Genomic DNA, 24,004 nt, shown 5'->3' with positions numbered 1-24,004 from the left:
GTGTATACATCTCTGGTCCGAGCCGCCAGAACTCTCATCAACCTCATATTGTTGCCACAAAAGTGACACATAACATACTCAGAAATAAAGACCGAACATCTTCATAAATTGTATGAGAGACATTTTATCATCACATCTCACAGAATGTAATGATGCACTTATGAATTTCACTGTCATGTGAATACCTAACAAAAAAGCAATTAAAAAAATATATTTCTTTCTGCACAGCAAACTAATCAGACCGAAAAATAAAAAAAAACCTCATTGAAAACACTTCCACAACCCATACTAGTGCACCAACTACCTAAACTCGAAACAACATTAGCACAGTGACAACCAAAACTCAAATGAACCTGATACCACACACATTGAAAACATTTCTGTCTAAGGAGTATCATTCTGCTGGATAGTAGGCCATATGATATGCCAGGCAGCTAAAGTAGGAGACGTGGTTGCCAAGGAAGCATGCAATCAGAATCAAGTGGCTCTGTGTGCTGTCCCATTACTGTAGTGGTGGGAAGAAGTGTGTGTGCCACAAGCACCACTCAGTAACAATCCTCTACTTGAGTGTGAAGCTGTATGCCATTGCACTGTACCATTGTGTTGCATATGTCTCTGTGAGTTTACTTTTTTCTTAATACCTCTTTTAGTAGTCATTCTGTCAATATGTTCATAGAATTTTAAGTTTCTCTTGCATACAGTATCAGCAAATGTGTGTGTTTGTGTATGTGGTTCTCTTGGTGTAAGTTATTTTTTTCTTGTGTGGGAATGTATATGCACGTAAGAATTTTCCATTCTTGTTTTTTGATCTCTGCAACTTTGGAGTGATATGGTGTCTTATGCATGACACCTTTTAGTAAAGCACCTGTCAGTGCTCTCATGGTGCACTGACAAAGATAGTTTAACATCTAGAGAGATTGAAAAACAATCAGCACTCATTGGTATCAAGTACTTTCATCTTGATACCTATACTTTTTACTCAATACATTTCAGGTGATACTTTTACTCATATTATAATGTAATTGGATAGATAAAAAAATCTGCTCACCAAATGGTAGCAGGAGAACACTTGTATAAAAGATATTAAAGTCTGCTAGCCTTCGGAGCCAATGGCTCCTTCTTCTGGCAAAAGGGTTGAAGGAGAAGGAAGAGGGGTGAAGGAAAAAGACTGGTGAAGTTTAGGAGAAGGGGTAGAATTCAGAAAACTTGCTCAGAACCCCAGGTTCAGGGAATAATTGCCAGATGGGGTGAGGACTTACCAGATATGGTGAGAAAGAAAGAGGGTTTACTGGGCAGGGTGAGAAGGAAAGATAAGTCTTCACAGGACAGCCACATATAGTAGGTAGACACCGGGGACAGTCCACAGAGAAACCACCAAAACCACCTTTGGCTGCATTGATCATACATGCCACTACCACCCTCACCAGAGTTTGTATTGTGATAACTGGATCGGCAGCTACTGCCCAGACCTCTAGCTGAGGCTACCACCCCATAATTCTCAACTGGACATCCCATCCCAAGGTCCAGAAGTCCAACTTGGCCTATATTGGACTGGGAATTGCTTGAATGAATGTCACTATTGTTACCCTACATTCTAGATCACTTGGCAGAAAATCCTAAGAAATTTTGGTCTTATGTCAAAGCTGTAGGTGGATCAAAACAAAATGTCCAGACACTCTGTGACCAAAATGGTACTGAAACAGAGGATGACAGACTAAAGGCCGAAATACTAAATGTCTTTTTCCAAAGCTGTTTCACAAAGGAAGACTGCACTGTAGTTCCTTCTCTAGATTGTTGCACAGATGACAAAATGGTAGATTTCGAAATAGACGACAGAGGGATAGAGAAACAATTAAAATAGCTCAAAAGATGAAAGGCCGCTGGGCCTGATGGGATACCAGTTCGATTTTATACAGAGTACGCTAAGGAACTTGCCCCCCTTCTTGCAGCGGTGTACCGTAGGTCTCTAGAAGAGCGTAGCGTTCCAAAGGATTGGAAAAGGGCACAGGTTATCCCCGTTTTCAAGAAGGGTCGTCGAACAGATGTGCAGAACTATAGACCTATATCTCTAACGTCGATCAGTTGTAGAATTGTGGAACACGTATTATGTTTGAGTATAATGACTTTTCTGGAGACTAGAAATCTACTCTGTAGGAATCAGCATGGGTTTCGAAAAAGACGGTCGGGTGAAACCCAGCTCGCGCTGTTTGTCCACGAGACTCAGAGGACCATAGACACGGGTTCACAGGTAGATGCCGTGTTTCTTGACTTCCGCAAGGCGTTCGATACAGTTCCCCACAGTCGTTTAATGAACAAAGTAAGAGCATATGGACTATCAGACCAATTGTGTGATTGGATTGAAGAGTTCCTAGACAACAGAATGCAGCATGTCATTCTCAATGGAGAGAAGTCTTCCGAAGTAAGAGTGATTTCAGGTGTGCCGCAGGGGAGTGTCATAGGACCGTTGCTATTCGCAATATACATAAATGACCTTGTGGATGACATCAGAAGTTCACTGAGGCTTTTTGCAGATGATGCTGTGGTCTATCGAGAGGTTGTAACAATGGAAAATTGTACTGAAATGCAGGAGGATCTGCAGCAAATTGAAGCATGGTGCAGGGAATGGCAATTGAATCTCAATGTAGACAAGCGTAATGTGCTGTGAATACATAGAAAGATAGATCCCTTATCATTTAGCTACAAAATAGCAGGTCAGCAACTGGAAGCAGTTAATTCCATAAATTATCTGGGAGTACGCATTAGGAGTGATTTAAAATGTACTGATCATATAAAGTTGATCGGCGGTAAAGCAGATGCCAGACTGAGATTCATTGGAAGAATCCTAAGGAAATGCAATCCGAAAACAAAGGAAGTAGGTTACAGTACACTTGTTCACCCACTGCTTGAATACTGCTCAGCAGTGTGGGATCCCTACCAGATAGGGTTGATAGAAGAGATAGAGAAGATCCAACGGAGAGCAGCGCTTCATTACAGGATCATTTAGTAATCGCGAAAGCGTTACGGAGATGATAGATAAACTCCAGTGGAAGACTCTGCAGGAGAGACGCTCAGTAGCTCGGTACGGGCTTTTGTTAAAGTTTCGAGAACATACCTTCACCGAAGAGTCAAGCAGTATATTGCTCCCTCCTATGTATATCTCGCGAAGAGACCATGAGGATAAAATCAGAGAGATTAGAGCCCACACAGAAGCATACCGACAATCCTTCTTTCCACGAGCAATACGAGACTGGAATAGAAGGGAGAACCGGTAGAGGTACTCAGGGTACCCTCCGCCACACACCGTCAGGTGGCTTGCAGAGTATGGATGTAGATGTAGAAACTGTGGTTATTTGGTAAACCAGCTGGGAAGTGGTAATTGGATCCATTTCTTACTTACAGGCATGGGGGTTTCATTCCAGTATATGACCATGGCTGTAATAATTGCACAGCAGAAAATAAAGGAGCACCAGCATAGCGGGTTCAGTGAACTACCAGAAGAAGAAGGCAGGCGTGTGGAAAAACAACACTGTCATATTATTCAGTAATAATGAGAATAACACAGAAAGTAAACTGCTAACAAATAACAGTACTTTTCACTGTACAAAACAGTTACTGCCTCATAATGATTCATTTGAAACAAATTTTAATCAACAATTTAAAACAGAGTCTGCACCTAACATAGGTAAGGTACTGGCATGCAAGCTAATTTGACACTCAGCATTGTGGCTGATGGGAGCGAGTGTCAATGGGAAATGCCTTTACAGTCACACCTATCATCCACCATGCCACGCATCAGGTTAGTTTGTGTAAACAGTAGTAGGCACAACAATCATTGCTTCTGACCATAGGTACCTAATGACTTGAAGAACACACTTTAATGCACTGTAAGATTAATACTCTTGGCTGAAGTAATGATAAATAGTTGGAAACAGCAAGAAGACATAGCAGAGAGAGAATTGTGGAGGACCGAACTTCTGACATATGTTCTCATACCTGTCTTGGTAGTGAGCTCTGGAGATAGAAGTGGCAGCATCACTCTTTGTGGCAGCAGTAAATTACTAATAGTCTCACAGCACAGTTGGTGAAATTAATATTCTGTAAAACATGGTGCAATGCGCAGAGGAATGGTTGACTTCTTCACTTCAACGACACTTGGTTACCACATCTGTATAAAACAAACAAAGATGGACACACTGAGCCAGTGACTGTCGGTTTAATGGTCCATCTCCTTTGTCCTGTACAGGATGACGCATCTCCACTGTTATCTGATCTGGATGAAGTGTTGACACTGATTGAGTGTGAGGCAAGGTCTGCTCACAGTTTTATTAGCACAATTTGAGAAAATCAGGAGACTGCGTAAGTCTGTGTGTTACCAATTCTCTAGTGGCAATGGTATCCACCCCCAGCACCAGTGTGGGACCATTGTAAGGGCAATATGTTGGTATTATTGGGCATGGTAGAAGGGAGCTTTTAACGAAGTAGCCACATTCAGACTTTTCAATGGCTGCTTCTCATTATCAGTGGTTTTGTGGATTTTTTAAAATAATTAATGGCTAATGCTGTCTAGCTGAAACTTTAGGTACAACAATTCCTTTACATAGGAAAGTTATTGATAGCTCTCCTTGTGCAATCCCAACATAATTAAACACATAACATTTGACCATAATGTTTTAATAAGTCCTCACTAATTAGTATATTAAAAATTAAATTACATTACTACCTTGCATTAATTATTACTAATTAAACAATATGATTATTTATGGGAAGCTGTCAGTTTTTGAGGTGCTAAAACCGCTCCCAGAAAGAGTTAAGAGAGATAAATTTCTCAGCAACTTAATTCTAACAAGGGCAACGGCCTTGCCGCAGTGGCTACACCGGTTCCCGTGAGATCACCGAAGTTAAGCGCTGTCGGGCGTGGCCGGCGCTTGGATGGGTCCCCATCCTGCCGCCATGTGCTGTTGCCATTTTTCGGGGTGCACTCAGCCTCGTGATGCCAATTGAGGAGCTACTCGACCGATTAGTAGCGGCTTCGGTCAAAGAATACCGTCCTAACGGTCGGGAGTGCGGTGTGCTGACCACACGCCCCTCCTTATCCGCATCCTCCTCGGAAGATGACACGGCGGCCGGACGGTCCCGGAAGGGCCACTTGTGGCCTAAAGACGGAGCTTTTTTTTTTTTTTTTTTTAATTCTAACAAGCATCAAGGGAAAACAACTTGAAATATACTAGACAAATTGTGTCTTGATGTGGCTCTTTTATCCGTAGCCTTGATTACACATCCTCATTTTTTATCACCACACACACACACACACACACACACACACACACAACACACACACACACACACACACACACACACACACACCTTAATGGAATACATTGGAGGAAGGTGTGTGGATTGGCATGGTCAGTGGCCTGGTGTGGCAGTCAGCACTTTAACTGCCCGCCCAGCAGTGACTATGTAAGGGGCAGTCGCATTTGATGTCATGTCTGTCAGCTGGCCACTCGCCAGGTTGCATGCCAGTTGGTGCACCAGTTGGCAGCTTACGGAGAGCCCAAGCAGTCCGTGTCATCGTTAGTGGCCCCTTTCCCAGGAACAGGTGTCAAGAATTTCAAGACGCTCAAGTACCTGTGACTCAATCGTTTGCAGAGCCAGGAAGGATAATGTCTTACTGCCTCTATCTGTGCAGAAAGGACAGACAGAACATAAAACCATCTGCTTTGCTAACCACATGCTGAGTGCTTGTGAGCAGCAATACAGTGTTACCGAGAAAAATTGTTGGCAGCTATTTGGAGATAGCACTGGTTTCAGAAGTACTTATTAGACCAGCAGGAAACATTAGTGACCACTCACAAGGCATTAACATTCGTGAACAGTTGTCGGCACTTGAATGCATGGCTGCTGTGCTGGGCACTGGTCTTGCATGAATGTGAGTACACAGTCAAGTACATTCCAGGCCGAGAGAATGTATTACCAGGCGCATTGCCACATCTTCCTTACAGCATGTTGGGCAAAAATTTTGACCATGTGGAAAGTAAGGAACTTGATGTATGATTTATTAGGAATGTCCCAGAGGATGCTGCCATGAGGAATAAGCTCAGAAGGATCACTACCATTCAGATTACCGATGAGAAGCCGGCTAAGATCATGGCAGAGTTTCTCAAAGCTCAAGACAATGAGCAGATCCACACCTACTACAAAGTAGAAAATGATGCCCTGTTCATCTGCACTCATCAGGAGATTTTTCATTGGAAGCATAGTATCCTTGAGTCATTACAGGAAGAACTAATTTGGAATCAGGATTCTACATCTACATATACATCCTGCAAGTAACTATATTTTCTTTCTCGTTCCACTCGTAAATAGAGAGAGGGAAAAACAACTGTCTGCATGCCTCCATACGAGCCCTTATTTCTCTTGTTGTATCATCATTGTACAGCAATGCCACTGAATGTACCTGCAAATTATATCATTGCACGACACACTGTTCAGGGTATGACATCTTAAATGCAGAGGTGTGTGAAAAACTGCTGCATCACACACAGTGTTTTAATTTATCACTTCTTTAATACTAATTCTATTCACAACACATATCACAGACATTATCCTCATATACCATTGAATGTACCTGCAAAATTATATCACTGTATGACAAATATTTCAGGAAATATGACATCACAGACACTGAGATACATGAATATGAAAATATAGGGCAAAATATGATAGAGATACAGTTGAAATTGTGTACAGATATGTGTAATACATGTTAAATATGTGTGATGTACATACATGGATACAATCGTGCGTAAAATGCTGCTCCTACATCCTTGGACCAGTTTCAGCCAAACTTGGTATACAAATTACTTACTATCTGGAAAGAAATAACTATGTGGGTAAGAACCACGAACCTATTGGAATGGGGGTGATGGACAGAGAAGTGTGAGAGAGGGAGAGGTGGAGATACAGTGAGGAGGAAGGAGAAGATGGACATAGTTAGGGGGAGGAGGAGATGGAGTGAGAGAGAGAGAGAGAGAGAGAGAGAGAGAGAGAGAGAGAGAGAGAGGTGGAGGTGGACAGAGAGAGGGGAGTGGCAGGAGATGAGCAGTGAGAGGGGGAAGGAGGAGATAGACAGGTAAGAGGGGAAGGGGGACAGAGGGGCACAGGGAGATGGACAGAGACTTTGGGGGGGGGGGGGGGGGTGTTCAGGAGGTGAACAGTTAGAGGAAGGAGGAGTTCGTGGACAGAGAGAGAGGAGGCTATGAGCTGGACAGAGAGATGGGGGAGGAGGAGATATCTAGGGAGAGAGAGGGGGGGGATATGGAGTAATAGAAAATCAGAATAAATACATAAAAGTTAGCAAGCATAGATGAGATTCCAGTGTCTATTCAGAACGCATGCATATACAGCATACAAACCCCACTAATAAACATAAGTGAGTCATTTAGTTCGGATATTTTTACAGAGTTGGGCTTTTGCTAAAGAATGATAATGCAGAGAGTGTAGTGAACTGCAGACCAGTGTCACTGCTGTCAGTATTCTCAAATATAATTTTATCAGTCAAAAACGGTTGACTAATGAGTTACCTGAAGAAGATACAACCTTCTTAGAGAAACACAGTTTGCTTGTTTAAGTAGAAGTATGTCATCAGCCATTACCAAGTACACAAAAGTGTTACTTGAAGCTATTGACAAGGTTGATTCTGTTACAAGCATATTCTTAGTCTTCTTATAGGCTTTTAACACTGTTGACCCTGAAACACTATTATATCAAGCTGGAAGAGGTGGTTGTAAGAGGAATAACAAATGAATGATTCCAGTCTTACCTGGAAAATAGAGTGCAAAAGGTAAACAGTGTTCACAGTTCTGTTGATGATAAATATTAAAAAAAAAAAAAATCCAGTTGTCAGACAAGAAACACTCAAACATCAGTGTTTTGTAGGGGAGTATATCGGGTCCAATTCTGTTCTCAGCATATATCAGTGACTGTCCAGATAATATAAGACGTGGGGGAAAAGATCTCTTTGCTGGTAACAGAATCGTCATATTTATCAATAAAACCCCAGAAATCCCAGTAGAAAAGGCAAGTGAAACCCTCAGGGAAATTTTTAGATGGGCGGTATGTAATAAATTAACTTTTAACCTAAAGAAAACAAACCACGTGGACTTCAGCATAAAGAGGGAAAACAACTCTTTCAGATTAAACACAGATGATGAATGTATGCATTGTGTAACAGTCACAAAGTTTTTAGGAATTAATATTTTTTGTCAATTAATATGGATGAACAGACAAAGATACTGGCAAAAAAAGGGTCAGTATGTTATGCTCACGGGGTTCAGTTATGAGTAACAACGAATGTCTTGTGGTGACATACTGTTCCGACATACACTCAGTTCTTAGCAATGGGATCCTTTTTAGGGATCAAAGGCACAAAATATGGACACCATTTTCAAACTACAGAAAAGAACCATAAGAATAATAATTAAAAGTAGTAGTTGGACTCATTGTGAAGAACTATTTTTAAAAAATTGGGTATTCGAACAGCACCAAATGAGTACATCAGCCAAATTGTTGTGAATGTTAAGGGAAGCATTAGTATTTCACTAATAGTTCTTTGCGTATTCAAAAACTCAGTAGAGTGTTTTCTATCAGGGTACAAAACTGTATAATAAACTGCCCAAGGAGACAAAAAAGATGACTAAAATACACCGTTTAAAAGGCGTACAAAACATACTTCATAAGTATTTCATACTAGACAGTTAAAGCCTACTTAGAGAATGCAGAGTAGGGGTTAGAACGAGAGGGGACACTTACAACCTCCTGTCATTTTACAGTACGTGATCATAGTATAATGCTTCTAACAAGAGCATCATGTGCCAAGATTTATAGTGCATGAGAGTAATGGCTTGTCATTCTCCTGAGTTCAGCATCTGACTCTTCACAGGGGGGTTCTGATTTAGTTTTCCAGATGGACAGAAGAGAGAAAATGGAGATGTGAATGGGACATAGTAACATATTTATAGCCCTATAGTTAGACAAAAGGGAGTGCAAAGAGCATAGCAACATATTTGTGGTCCTAGATTCACCAACTGTTGTCCATCATGTGTGTGCAATGATAGCATAGGTAAATGCAAAGAAACAGTGCACAATTATTTTCTGCATTATATTTGCAAATTGTATGTATGAGTAAAAGAGCATTATACCATATGCACCGACTGATACAGGGAGTGAAATTGTTAAGGCAGTGACCTTACATTCAGGAGGATGGAGTTTGTTCTGCCTGGCCTTCCTGATTTTGGATTTTCTGTGATTTTTCAAAATCATTTCAGAAAAATACCCGGATGTTTCCTTCACCAAGTCCAGGATCAACCACCTGCCCTATCCTCACAAAAACATCATTGTACAGTCTGTGTGTCTGTACGTTTGAGCTATTTATTTTAATTGTATTATGATATCAAATACTATACCATTATCAGGTGATCCCTGGATGAATTAAATAAAAAAGAGGCTCCTAATGTATGCTTGCAGGAATTGGTCACAGTAATGATACTTGTGAGGAAAGATTCTTTGTCGAGTTCACTGGATGACACACACATTCATATTCAACAAGAGCACTAATGACCATTCCCTTTGAATGGCCTGATGCCACATCACCTGAAGCTAAGTTTTTTTTAACTACATGATGCTCATTACAATGCAGATAACCTCTTCACTAAATGAAGCCATTTTTAGGTTAAGAAATAGAAAAAAAATACACAGAGCCAAATTTGAAGAATAGTGTATGAGGGGACATTATTTCGAATTCCAGCTTGTGTACTTTAACTATTGCATTGGCGATAGTGTGCTGCAGTCAGGAGCATCAATCACGTTAACTTTTGATTTAACTCACTGTGCAAATAATCATAAAAACATCGAGCTATAAGAACCAGTGCTTGTTTTACCCATACCAAATAGTCAATCAAGACGAAAGTTTCCTCTTTGTCCAAGCATTTTTTGTACATTTTCACCATGACCAAGCCACATTTTGACTGTAGTTGTCTGTGAGATGTATAGTATAATGGATCAATGTTATGTCCACATTGAGATAATAGCACCAAAAATCATTTTGATGATGTTTTTGTTTTTCCACGCGATTTAGAAATATCTGTCGTGGATCCTTTTGGGTTTGGCATACATAAATGCAGCATCCATCATGTGCACATGTCCCCTTATCATTAATTTTAATGATCATTTCTTCAGAATATGTCATGTTGAGGTGACTTAAAAGCGCGAAGTGCTCATATTGTTGTGTGTTTAAGAAGGCTGCTATATTTGGGGGGGGGGGGGGGGGGGGGGGAGTACCTCAACTCGGAGAAAATCATTACCAGCAGCAAGATGCATGACAGGAGTACTATGGGCTGTCACAGATTTTAACCATTGATATACAGGCAACAGTTGAACAAATTACTCTTCACTTCAGTCTTGTCCAACAATTTCTGGTGAGCAGCCTCATTCTCGGTATGGAGTGCATATACCAGTGCTTCAAACATGTCCCTCTGCCCACTGGAGGTAACAGGGCATGGAGATTACCATGGGTGTAGGAACACCATTGTCGATACTAGAAATGTGGGAAAAATGTAATCTCAACTGATGAATGATGGTACTCATTGGCATTGATTAGGATGGCTCCCCAATACTTTCAGTGTGGCCACACCACAACGTGTCGCCACCGTGTTTGTAACTGAGTTGCTCATAAGTGTACACTTCGTCCATTTCTATGAAACATGTTTAAGAAAGCTGGCAACAAATTACTGCCTATGGTAGCTATTTAAAAGTTTTAATACAGCTGTTACAAGAAATCACCTCCCATCAAAATGTCCTACGGTTTTGTAAATATGTACCATATTTATACAGTCTCTCTTTGTACTTGATGAAAGTGAGAGTGGTTACAAGTGTGATGTGTGTTGATGGTGAATCAAATATTGAGGTGTTTAAGGAAATCTTCTGTTCATAATAAATACCTCATAATAAAATAAGAAACCCACTTTTGGTGGTGATGTAGGAGGCAGAAGACTCCTTTAAAGGCAGAATTGGCTCATTGCCACAATGCAAGGAAGGATTTTCAATATTAGCTCATACTTATGCATTGAGACAGCAACAGCTGAAAGTTTTAACAACTGAAAATCATTTACACAAGACAGAAAACTATGGACAGGCTCAAAGTTCACAGAAATCTTTTTTTTATAAGAAGAAAAGGTACACCCCACAAAGGCATTCTGTGATCACTGATATATGTATATTTTTTACATCATAATGAGTAATAAGTGGAGTGTTGTGACTTGTGCTATATTCTTGCAACCTATAATGCAGGATTAACTCTCCTTGTGAATGAAGACTATTCAAGAATTTTAAAAAGTGTTGTTATTGTTAAACATGTTGAAAAATTAAAACAGTGTGCTAATATTCAAACCCAGGCATTACACTTGACTTGCATGATAGCTTTCATCTGCCAGTACCTTCTTTCCTATTTCCAAGTGCTTCAGACGATTTTCTGCAAAACACAAGGATCTGGGTTTGACTCGTAATCCAGTTCACAGTTTTAACCAGTCAGGAAGTTTCACAACAGTGTACACACTGTTGTATAGTGAAATATGCATTCTGATATTTTTTGTTGTCCTGCTGTAGAATTTCATGTACGTAAAAAACTAAGCTTTTAATACTTGTGCATAATTTGTGATTAAGGGGGAATAAAAGAGTAGAAATGCTGTCATGTGTGCCACTTATTATACTGCCATATCCTTCAGTCAATTCAGTGATGAACCCATAAAGTAACACTGTCTGAAATTTTATATACAAGTGATCATTACCCTAATCTGATGTAAGAGGGGGCCTGTAGGTCTTAATCTGGTCAGGGTAAATAAATAAATAAATAGTTATGGAAGAAGACATTTTTGTAAACTTTATTAGAAACATTTTGAATCTGTGAAGATCTTAAGTTTTCAACTGTCATGAAAGAGTGGTTGGTGTGTAGTGACTTGACTATAGCTGTGTCATGATATCAGATCAAGATTGAACAGCTTTGGGCTCTTTAACCTACTGGAACAGGATGCTAGGGAAAAAACTTCTTCATATACTGGTGGTAGCAGCAGTAGGGAAGAGTATGAATAAAAATATTGTTTGATAACAAAAGCAGTTTATTACTTATCAGTTCGACATTTTTGTTGGCTGTAGTTCATCACTGTTAACTAGTTTTTCTTTTCTGCCAGATGTACTCACTGTATAGTTGTACACTCAGTGGAAGCACAGTTAACTGTTAAGCTAGAAGCAACAGCAATCTGTGGGTTGTTCTAGCAACTATTTTGTAACTCGTTCACCTTTACGGTGACAAATGTCAAGGACTTAACATGTTCCATGGACTTCAGTGACAGGATAATGTGACATATGGTGTGTGACTGCGACTTAGTCCCATAATTCTACAGAAATGATCTTAATAAAGCATGAAGACAAGTGGGAATCTCCATCTGATATAGTGCAATTCCAGAAATCTAGTAATATGGACTTCATTTAATCAGTTGATATTCATACTACCGACAGTGACTGCCACGGGTTGCTTCTGGTTACTACTGCTTTCACTCTGGTACTCTTACTCCTGCTGAATTGAAGGCATCTCTCTTATATTCTATTTCCATCTTACTAGCCAAAAACAAGTCTGGTTACATTCAAATGTGTTACTGCACCTACAAGAATTCTCTAGAAGTATCAAGAAGTCTCCAGAACATGGCTCTTTTTGGCACTCCAGATGTAGGACAGTATGGATTCACTAGTCCTTCCTAACTGTAAATTGTAAATGCTTAGGTACATTGCACACATTCCACCATGTTGTGATGAAAAATGAAATTATTTGTACTTACAGCTGGCTCAATTACTTGACCTGTTTTCTGGAACAAGGTTGAATGGAACCTTTAATAGTATTCATACTGCTAATTAGCATTCATTACACCTGCTACCTCACATTCATTACAGGTAACAGACTGACTCTGTGATGATATGCAGTGGGACAGAAAAGAGGAATGATGGTATTGAGCAGTGATATTTTCCAAAAAAGTTGGTTCACATTACGATTACTACAATGCATTAGATGTTTTCTTATGTATGGAGCAGGAGATTGAAACTGTGACATGGTTTCTACTCATGAGACATGTTCAAGACTATGCAGTTATGATGTGATGGGCAATTTGAAAATAAAAAGCACTAATTGTGTAATTTGGTGCAGTGAGAAATCGGGCTCAAAAGTAAGTTTGTGTCTGTTTGCTGTAGTATGCTACATGAAATCTATTTAATTAATCAGTGTGAACTTTACGTATTTAACCCCTGTAAAATATTTTTGGGAGGAGAAGATCCAGTACACTGCCACTGAATGTTATATGATTGAGTCATTATTACAAGGCTGGCAAAGAAACCTAATGGATTTCTGTGTAGCTCATAGTTGCATAGTAATTTGTTACTATAATTCTGATTGGTTCTCATACAATTCAGATTGCTTCAAAATTGCCTGTAGAGGCTGCAACCTAGAATTTTTGGATCATGTCTGTTTATTGTTCCAAGTCTATGATGCTCCCCTTCTCCCACTTTTAGATCTGTATATTGATTCTGTTCTACATCAAATGCGAGGTTGTGCTATAAGGAGAGTTTAGGATTTTAATTATCTTATCTCTAAAATGAACTGACTTGACTTTCCTTCGGATGTTCAGCTGGGGTGCTTTTACCGAGACAGTAGTTTAATTTGCGGGCTGAAAGTATTGTGTCCAACTTCATTAGTTCTCCTCTGATTATTCGCTGCATGTATCGAAGGAAATTGACGGAGATCCGAAATGTGAAATAATTTGGGTGAAGGTCATGGTTAAAGCAGGTCAGACATGGTAATTGGATGTCTCTATAGGCCCCTGGCTCAGCAGCTGTTGTGGCTGAGCACCTGAAGGATAATTTGGAAAATATTTTGAGTAGACTTCCCCACCATGTTATAGTACTGGGTGGAGACTTTAATTTGCTGGATATAGACTGGGAGACTCAAACGTTCATAACGGGTGGCAGGGACAAAGAATCCGGTGAAATTTTTTTTAAGTGCTTTATCTGAAAACTACCTTGAGCAGTTAAACAGAGAACCGACTCGTGGCGATAACATATTGGACCTTCTGGTGACAATCAGACCCGAACTATTTGAAACAGTTAATGCAGAACAGGGAATCGACGATCATAAAGCGGTTACTGCATCGATGATTTCAGCCATAAATAGAGATATTAAAAAAGGTAGGAAGATTTTTCTGTTTAGCAAAAGTGACAAAAAGCAGATTACAGAGTACCTGACGGCTTAACACAAAAGTTTTGTCTCAAGTACAGATGGTGTTGAGGATCAATGGACAAAGTTCAAAACCATCGTACAATATGCTTTAGATGAGTATGTGCCAAGCAAGATCATAAGAGATGGAAAAGAGCCACCATGGTACAACAACCGAGTTAGAAAACTGCTGCGGAAGCAAAGGGAACTTCACAGCAAACATAAACATAGCGAAAGCCTTGCAGACAAACAAAAATTACGCGAAGCGAAATGTAGTGTGAGGAGGGCTATGCGAGAGGCGTTCAATGAATTCGAAAGTAAAGTTCTATGTACTGACTTGGCAGAAAATCCTAAGAAATTTTGGTCTTATGTCAAAGCGGAAGGTGGATCAAAACAAAATGTCCAGACACTCTGTGACCAAAATGGTACTGAAACAGAGGATGACAGACTAAAGGCCGAAATACTAAATGTCTTTTTCCAAAGCTGTTTCACAGAGGAAGACTGCACTGTAGTTCCTTCTCTAGATTGTTGCACAGATGACAAAATGGTAGATTTCGAAATAGATGACAGAGGGATAGAGAAACAATTAAAATCGCTCAAAAGAGTAAAGGCCGCTGGACGTGATGGGATACCAGTTCGATTTTACACAGAGTACGCAAAGGAACTTGCCCCCCTTCTTGCAGCGGTGTACCGTAGGTCTCTAGAAGAGCGTAGCGTTCCAAAGGATTGGAAAAGGGCACAGGTCATCCCCGTTTTCAAGAAGGGTCGTCGAACAGATGTGCAGAACTATAGACCTATATCTCTAACGTCGATCAGTTGTAGAATTGTGGAACACGTATTATGTTTGAGTATAATGACTTTTCTGGAGACTAGAAATCTACTCTGTAGGAATCAGCATGGGTTTCGAAAAAGACGGTCGTGTGAAACCCAGCTCGCGCTATTCGTCCACGAGACTCAGAGGACCATAGACACGGGTTGACAGGTACATGCCATGTTTCTTGCCTTCCGCAAGGCGTTCGATACAGTTCCCCACAGTCATTTAATGAACAAAGTAAGAGCATATGGACTATCAGACCAATTGTGTGATTGGATTGAAGAGTTCCTAGATAACAGAATGCAGCATGTCATTCTCAATGGAGAGAAGTCTTCCGAAGTAAGAGTGATTTCAGGTGTGCCGCAAGGGAGTGTCATAGGACCGTTGCTATTCACAATATACATAAATGACCTTGTGGATGACATCAGAAGTTCACTGAGGCTTTTTGCAGATGATGCTGTGGTCTATTGAGAGGTTGTAACAATGGAAAATTGTACTGAAATGCAGGAGGATCTGCAGCGAATTGACGCATGGTGCAGGGAATGGCAATTGAATCTCAATGTAGACAAGTGTAATGTGCTGTGAATACATAGAAAGATAGATCCCTTATCATTTAGCTACAAAATAGCAGGTCAGCAACTGGAAGCAGTTAATTCCATAAATTATCTGGGAGTACGCATTAGGAGTGATTTAAAATAGACTGATCATATAAATTTGATCGGCGGTAAAGCAGATGCCAGACTGAGATTCATTGGAAGAATCCTAAGGAAATGCAATCCGAAAACAAAGGAAGTAGGTTACAGTACGCTTGTTCGCCCACTGCTTGAATACTGCTCAGCAGTGTGGGATCCGTACCAGATAGGGTTGATAGAAGAGATAGAGAAGATCCAACGGAGAGCAGCGAGGTTCGTTACAGAATCGTTTAGTAATCGCGAAAGCATTACGGAAATGATAGATAAACTCCAGTGGAAGACTCTGCAGGAGAGACGCTCAGTAGCTCGGTACGGGCTTTTGTTAAATTTCGAGAACATACCTTCACCAAAGAGTCAAGCAGTATATTGCTCCCTCCTACGTATATCTCGAGAAGAGACCATGAGGATAAAATCAGAGAGATTAGAGCCCACACAGAAGCATACCGACAATCCTTCTTTCTACGAACAATATGAGACTGGAATAGAAGGGAGAACTGATAGAGGTACTCAAGGTACCCTCTGCCACACACCGTCAGGTGGCTTGCGGCGTATGGATGTAGATGTAGATGTCCTGAACAAAGAAATAGGTCTGGAAAATTTGCAACTTGTTTTTACACTTTTAAAGAGAGGGAAAGGGAATATCATTTTGCAGTATTCTAGAGCGTACTGAAATCTATGACATGAGTTACGAAATACCTTAAAAAGATATGATGGGAACTTGTTATCTTGTCACGCTTGCTGTTGAAGTGTACTGACTATTATAAGATCTGTTGGTTAGGGATGATGCACAATGTGCTGTAGTTCCTATAGTGAGTGAGCTATTTAGAAGAGTTCTTCCTTCCTACCGTCAATACAGGACAATATTACAATTTGACATGTGGTTTCCTACTTGTGTTTGAAGACATGTGAAAATATTTCTCTTATAAAACTTTGATTTATAAGATGCAAGGATGGTTCCTTTTCCCAGTCGTCCCTAAAATGAATCTCTGCTCTGTCTCTAATGACCTCTTTATCTATGGGATGTTAAACCTTAACCTTTTCTTTCCTGTGATGTAGAACATCACATTTTATATTTCAGTGAGTTTGTATTTCATTGAAAGAAAACAACTTGGTTCAATTTAAATGTTTCTCCTCACTGGCTGAGAATAATTCTGTGTAGCTCAAAAACGTGGTGCAATTATTTCGAATAGATACCATGTCAATGAGTTGCATATCCCCAAACTATCCCAGTAATGAAGAATCTGAACTACGTGTTATAGGAATAACATCTTTGAAATGTAAAAGCTAGGATAAAGCCAGACTGATACATTCTGTGGTGCAATCTGGATTCAATCCTGTGACCTTTCATTTTCCAGGCACACTCTTTAACACAAGAATATCAGGCTTGACTGTTGGCAGATAGGGTGACATGTTTCAGCAGGACTAATTAATTTTTTTCACATTGGCTAATAGTTTAAATATGGTTAAGGCATTAATATAAGCTTTATTTCATTGTATAGTTTTCTTGTTACTATCATGAATTTTTATTTCAATTGTGTCAAATAAATCGTGTTGTATTCAGCACTCAAACCCTGAACAAACTTCTCGTAGGTGACCCAAGTAAAGGAGAACTTGGGTTTGCAGCAATTCCTGGACAGGAGGAGAAGTTTAAAGAAAGCCTCAGTCTTGCAGTTAAATATGCAAAAGGCCTTCACTGTAAACGGTAAGTAATGAATGCCTTCCTGTCTTTTTTGTGCTTGCTTTTCCTGGTGCTAGGCTTGCTGAATGCAGCATGCAGTGCTGATGATGGTCCTGAATATATATTGGAAATGAGAGTATTTGGCATTTTTTATTGAAACTCAGCTCTTAATTACCAATAGAAATCTTCTGTCTGTATAGTTTGTATTGACACAGCTCGTGTCACAAACATAAACATGGTTCGTAGTAGGCTGTAACATGATTTTTATTAAATCATGCAATTAGCTAATTTCGACTACTTCTCGTGGTCAAGCACTTGTGAAACCGACTTGGAAAAGCACTACATTGTCTGCACGCATTGCATGTATAACTAAACTTCTCACATTAAGATAACCACATGTGGTTGTAAGAAATTTGTGCAGTGGAAAGCCCTTGCTGAAATATAAATAATTGAAGGAGTTAAGATCCCTCACCATATAGTAGAACGATTGAATTGTCGATAGGTACATGAAAAAGCCTGAAATCATTGCTAGCTTTCTGATAAATCCTTGTTCAGAATAATAGAATAAACATACACCTGCATGGTTACATTGCCCCAGCTGACTACATTGTGCCAGCACTGCAGCTCACTTGGGGTGACTGAAGAGAGGATGCGGGGAGCAGGAGGGAGAGATGGAGAAGAGTGGTTGGCAGATGGAAGGACAAGGTGGTAGGTGCACAGGATAAGAATAGGCACTGGTTACTTTGTTCTGGGTGCTGGCAGGTGGAGTTGTGTGGACTGACAGTGATGTCAAGGCCTGTATTGTGAGAGGGAGTTACAACAGAAGAGGAGGGAGATGAGATTATGAGTGCAGAATGATTGAAGTAGGTGGGTATGAAGACAGGGGTGGAGGTCGGTGTAGGTCAGGGCGTAGCAAAGATTGAGGTCTGGAGTATTACAGGATAGAAGGATGTGTTGCAAGGAGACTTCCCATTTAAGTAATTCAGAGGAGATGGTGTTGGGGGTTGTGAAGCAACTGCCGTTGAAGTCGAGCATGTTGTGCTCAGCAGTGTGTTCTACCACTGGATAGTCAGCTCTGCTCTTTAACATAGTTTGGGACCTCCGACCAGAACAACTTTACCTGTCCTTCACCAGGAACATCTTATCCACAATCCTTCCCAAAATTTCCACAGTGGTGACCTCTGTATACTCAGTCTACGAACTATCGCAGTCTATTCTCGCACCCCACCTAGTCCCAACCTCTAGCACAAGGGTCATACCCCTGTGGAAAATCTAGGTGTGCGATTTGTCCAATGCACCCACCCAGTAAATCATACTTCAGTCCCATCATAGGGATATTCTACCCTATCAGAGTCAGTACCACCTGTAAAAGCAGTCATATCCTGAACCAGCCATGCTGTTTCTTATGCACAACACTTTATGTAGACATCACAACCCCTTAGCTGTCCACCCAAATGAAAGATCACTGCTAAACCATAGCCAAGAGCAGAGTTGATCACCAGTGGCAGAATATGCTGCTAAGTGCTGCTAAGTGATTGCAAGTTAGCTGAACAGTCAGCATCACACATTAATCTGCAAGGGTGAAAATGAGGAGTATCAGCAAAAATCAAATGTATTGTCTCATATACTGTAGGTGTATGTGTTCTGGGCAAGGTTATGATAGATGGGAAAGAATCACCATGGTTCAACAGTCATGTTAAAAATATATTACTAAAGCAAAAAGAGCTTCATCAAAGGTGTACACAAAGTCAAAAATTTGTTGACAAATCTAAAGTTGTATGAAGCCATAATGAGTGTCAGTGAATTTGATTGTGAAATTTTTGCTACCAACATGACAAAAAATCTCAAGATGTTTTAGTCTTATATAAAAATATCAGTCATGGTCACACTGGCACTTAAACGGAGGATGACACAGGGAAGGCCTAAATACATAACTTGGTTTTCCAAAATTGTGTCAGTGCGGAATATCATACTACCACTTCTCTTTTCTCTTGTAGTATTAACAACAAAATAACGGATCTTGGAAAGGCTGCTGGACCTGTAAGAATTATATATTTAATACAAAAGAACTTTTTCCCCATGTAGCAACAGTTTATCATTGGGCACTTGAACATCACATGTGTACAGAGAAATTAGAAGATGGATTATCAAACAGATGTGTTTAACTGTAGACTTTACTAAAAGAAAAAAAAAAACTGGGAGTGTGTGTCCTAAAGTAGAACAGTCACTTAAAACTGGTTGTAGGAACAGGAGATGCCAGATTGAGATTCATGAAAGAATCCTAAGAAAACGTAATTTACCCACAAAAGAGGTGTCTTACAAAACCCATGTTCAATCTGTTATTGAATGTAACATGTCAGTTTGACTCCCTTACTAGATAGGTTTAATAGAGCAGACAAGGAAGGTCCAAAACATAATTGTGGATATCACCATGGTTTTGTTTAATACGTACAAGAGTGGGGCAGTAGTGCTAGTCAAACTCCAGTGGAAGGCACCACAAGAGAATATGTTTTCTAAGAAGAATTGAGAAAGATACTATTTTTTCCCTCCTTACATACATTAAACACCCTGTCAATGATCCCACTGTCATCTGCAAGGTTGGTTAAAATGCAAACTGTCTCCATTTGCAGTGCTTTCAAATTTCGCATGGCTCTGTCATTAAATGTTTCCCTGAAGTTTGTTTCTAGTAACAGCACCATTGCAAAAGTGATGCCGTGATGTACAAGTACACTACTTCTTTCTCTGGCTATATTATAAATGTCTTTCATTCGGGTTAGAGATAGTAGTGATAGTTACCATATTAAACTTTTCCCTGCAGTACAATTTCTGTTCATCATTGTAAATTGTTTGTTTTTGATCACTTGGTTCTTTTTTTTTCTTGTTGAAGGATTCATGTGATGTCTGGAAATGCTAAAAATCCAAGCGGTGTGAATGACGACATTTATGAGAAAAACATTAAGTATGCAGCATCTTTGTTCGAGAAAGAGGGTATTGTAGGATTGATTGAACCAATCAATCCACATTCTGTTCCAAACTATTACATGAATAATTTTTCAAAAGGTGAGTGAACTCGACACTTTCAGGTCATATATTGATGTTTGCATGCCTTTGTGCTATTAGTCAGCATTCCAGGAAAAAAATTACAAGGGGAGACCATGACGCTGGGATCGCAGATTTACATCAAACTTCCTATCCTTTAGTAGGCTATTAAAACAACATAATGTGCAAGTAGTAAGGTGCATTACTCTGGTAATTCCGTGAAAAAGGCAAGAGAAGTTTTATGCATCTATTATGTTACTGGCGTAGCCGCCGAATGCTAGAGTTCATGGTGGTCAAGTGGGCAGCGTTCGAGTTACGTAAGACAAATGTGTCCAAAGCGAAGTTTCATCTCCTGCTCAAACATAATTTTTAATCTATATTTCTTTCATCACCGGTCACATTGTTCAATTTATATGACATCTAAGAGGTAATATAATAATAAAAGACACGTGTATTTGCATGAAGTTTTAGTGAATTTCATGTTATTTGACTACTTACTATTTTTAATTAGATTTAATTATTAGAACAAACACATTTATAACTATTGACAAGTAAATGAAGCAATGTGTAGAGTTTTCCTCAAAATGTATGCCTGCCGTGATTAGTGAAATCCCTCACACTTGCAATCTGATAAGGTACCTGGAACTACTTTGCACTCAACACTTCAAGGTGCAGACACACAGGCTGGCCCCATTTGGCAATTAATCTGCATAGCAGTGAGACATAGCTGTGTAACAAGAACGAATAGTGTACATGCGAATTTTTTGAATATCACAGAATTCACACTTGTACTATAAAATGAAGGTTTGAGCAGGAATCAAACCGTCACCTCTTACATGTTCATCTTATGAAACTTGAACACTAACCACTTGACTACCATGAACTCTAACCTCTGGCACCTATGGTTCAAATGGCTCTGAGCATTATGGGACTTAACTTCTGAGGTCATCAGTCCCCTAGAACTTAGAACTACTTAAACCTAACTAACCTAAGGACATCACACACATCCATGCCCGAGGCAGGATTCGAACCTGCGCCCGTAGCGGTCGTGCGGTTCCAGACTGTAGTGCCTAGAACCGCTCGGCTACCCCAGCCGGCCTCTGGCACCTATGTACAGATATGTTAGTTACATAATAGACACATAAAACTTCTCTTCGATTTCCTCAGAAATGCCAGAGTAGTGCACTTTACTACTTGCATATTATGTTGTTTTGATGACCCACTAAAGATGTACAAAGTTTAAAGTAAATCTGTGATACCAACATTGTGGCCACCTTTGTCAGTATAAACAACAGCTTTTCATAGCATTATTACAATGAGTCTCAGTCATCCATTTAAAAATTCCTTATGACATACAGAAATTGTGTAACACTGTCTTGGCGAAATGAGTGAATATGTGGTGAACATTAGCTTTCACTAAGCAGTTTAGATGTTATTGGGTTTATCAAAAGAAAAAAATTAAGACAAGGAGACCTATATGCAGTCAAACACTTCCATGAGTGATCGCCCTGTCAACAGTGTATAGTGTAACAAAAGCAAAAATAGAAAAATGTGGGAATGAAGGTCACAGAGTGGCTGAAATATTCTAAAACTATACAATAAAAAATTATTACAACAAAAATTTTACATGTATCAAGTTCCCTTTGCCAACAGACATTAATGTAATGGTGTAAACATATGAAATAATTGAGAAGCCCATAAAGTATACAAAACAGACAGAAAATTATAGTATGAAACCATTACATTATGTTATGAGAGGATAAAAGGATTTACACAGTAGGAGGAATGAATGAAAGAGGAGAAAAAAACATTTAGGATTTTGTGAAAGGTTACAGTTAGTAATAGCAAACACTCTTTTCAGACAAGATAATATAGAATGATACCAGTTGAATAATTTCATGGCTAGACCAGAATTCAGAAGCTGGATACTGGTCTACAAAGTATAGCATGTGGTGATTTTAATTCAGACTGTAACTTAGTAATAATAAAGTGTAAAGTAATAATAAAGTGTAACGTGAACTCCATAGAAATTAAGGGTGAGATACAGAAGAAAATGCAAAAATTATAAGTGGGGATGGGATAAATTTTATACTGTGAGAGGCTGTAAGCAGGAATTGCAACAAAAATACTCCAAGTAGTCTAGTTGAAGATATTTGGTATGTATCAAAGGGAAAACTGAAGTCATGACAGGTTCATCCCCTTTTTTAAATGAAATGCATAAATAAATAAATAAAGTTCTGGGTGATCAGGAAACACACTATCTTAGGGCTGGGTCACACACTGCTATCATGCAGACTCTGCAGCAGATATACAAGTGTTCTTTTGCTCAGACATGTAAAAACACTATGTGCTCAAAAGTATGCAGTCACCCCTATGTAATGCATAATTGTCCACTACATGTCACAAGAGACAGACCAGCCAGAATAAAAAAGAGATGGGGAGTATTGTGTTGTCAGCAGAGAAGCAATAACAGCAGAGTGGGTCATTCAGGAGAACTCAATGACTTCAAATGTGGACAGGACAGAGGATGTCATGTGAGTAACAAGCCCAGGAGCAACATTTCAACCCTTCTAAAGCTGCCCAAGTTGACTGTTGACGAAGTTACTGTGAAGTGGTAATGTGAAGGAACAATCACAGCTAAACCAGGACCAGGTACACTACATGTATTAGCAGACAGAGACCACCATCAGTCACTGCAGAAGGTTGGGGGAAAAATCAATTTGGGGGAAAAAATCAATAGAAGAAATCAGTCATGAGGTGTAAAGCATTACTAGAAGCACAGCTAGCACAGTGACTGTGCATAGGGAATTAACAAGAATGGGATAAAGTGGTTGAGCAGCTCCTCATAAACCACATATTACTGCAGTCAGTGCTTGAGCAATGCTTGGGGTGGCATAAAGATCGATGCCACTGGACAGTGAATGACTGGAAATGAATGATGTGTAGTAAAGACTCAAGCTATATCCTGTGGTAATCCGATGGGAGGGTTTGGGTTTAACAGATGCCTGGAGAACATTACCTGCCACTGCGTGTAGTGCCAACAGTGAAGTACAGAGGAGTTAATATTATGGTATGGGGGTACTTTTTGTGTTAAGAGGCTGTTCCCTTTATTGCCCTTAAACAAATGCTAAATGTGGAGGGGTATGAACACATTTTACAGCATTGTATGCTGCATACAGTAGTGGTACAGTTTGGAGACAATGACTGACTGTCTCGGGATGGCAGTGCACCCTGTCATAAAATAGCATCTGTGAAACAATGGCTTATGAACAATAACATTCCTGAAACTGATTGGCCTGCCCAGAGTCCTGACCTGAACTCAATGGAACACCTTTGGGATGAGTTGGAATGTTGATTTTGCTCCAGATTCCAATGTCCAACACCACTACCTTCTCTGGTATCAGTTCTTGAGGAAGAATGAGCTGCTATTCTTCTATAGATATTCAGATACCTCATTGAAAGTGTTCCCT

At 39.8% G+C, this 24,004-nt stretch overlaps 1 protein-coding gene across 1 annotated transcript in view; it reads left to right on the top strand.

Annotated features, from left to right (window-relative positions):
* Nucleotides 1-24,004, top strand: part of LOC126248303 (putative hydroxypyruvate isomerase) — a 41,605-nt gene that overhangs the window by 4,679 nt on the left and 12,922 nt on the right. Inside the window, exons 2-3 of the mRNA XM_049949170.1 lie at nucleotides 17,408-17,519; nucleotides 20,383-20,555. Coding sequence (XP_049805127.1) covers nucleotides 17,408-17,519; nucleotides 20,383-20,555 — 285 coding nt within the window. The remainder of the gene's footprint in view (nucleotides 1-17,407; nucleotides 17,520-20,382; nucleotides 20,556-24,004) is intronic.

This window comes from Schistocerca nitens, chromosome 3 (genome assembly GCF_023898315.1).
Source record: "Schistocerca nitens isolate TAMUIC-IGC-003100 chromosome 3, iqSchNite1.1, whole genome shotgun sequence".
NCBI classification, from domain to species: Eukaryota; Metazoa; Arthropoda; class Insecta; order Orthoptera; family Acrididae; genus Schistocerca; species Schistocerca nitens.
The sequence above is the reverse complement of the archived record's forward strand: the minus strand, read 5'-3'. Positions and strand labels throughout refer to the sequence as shown.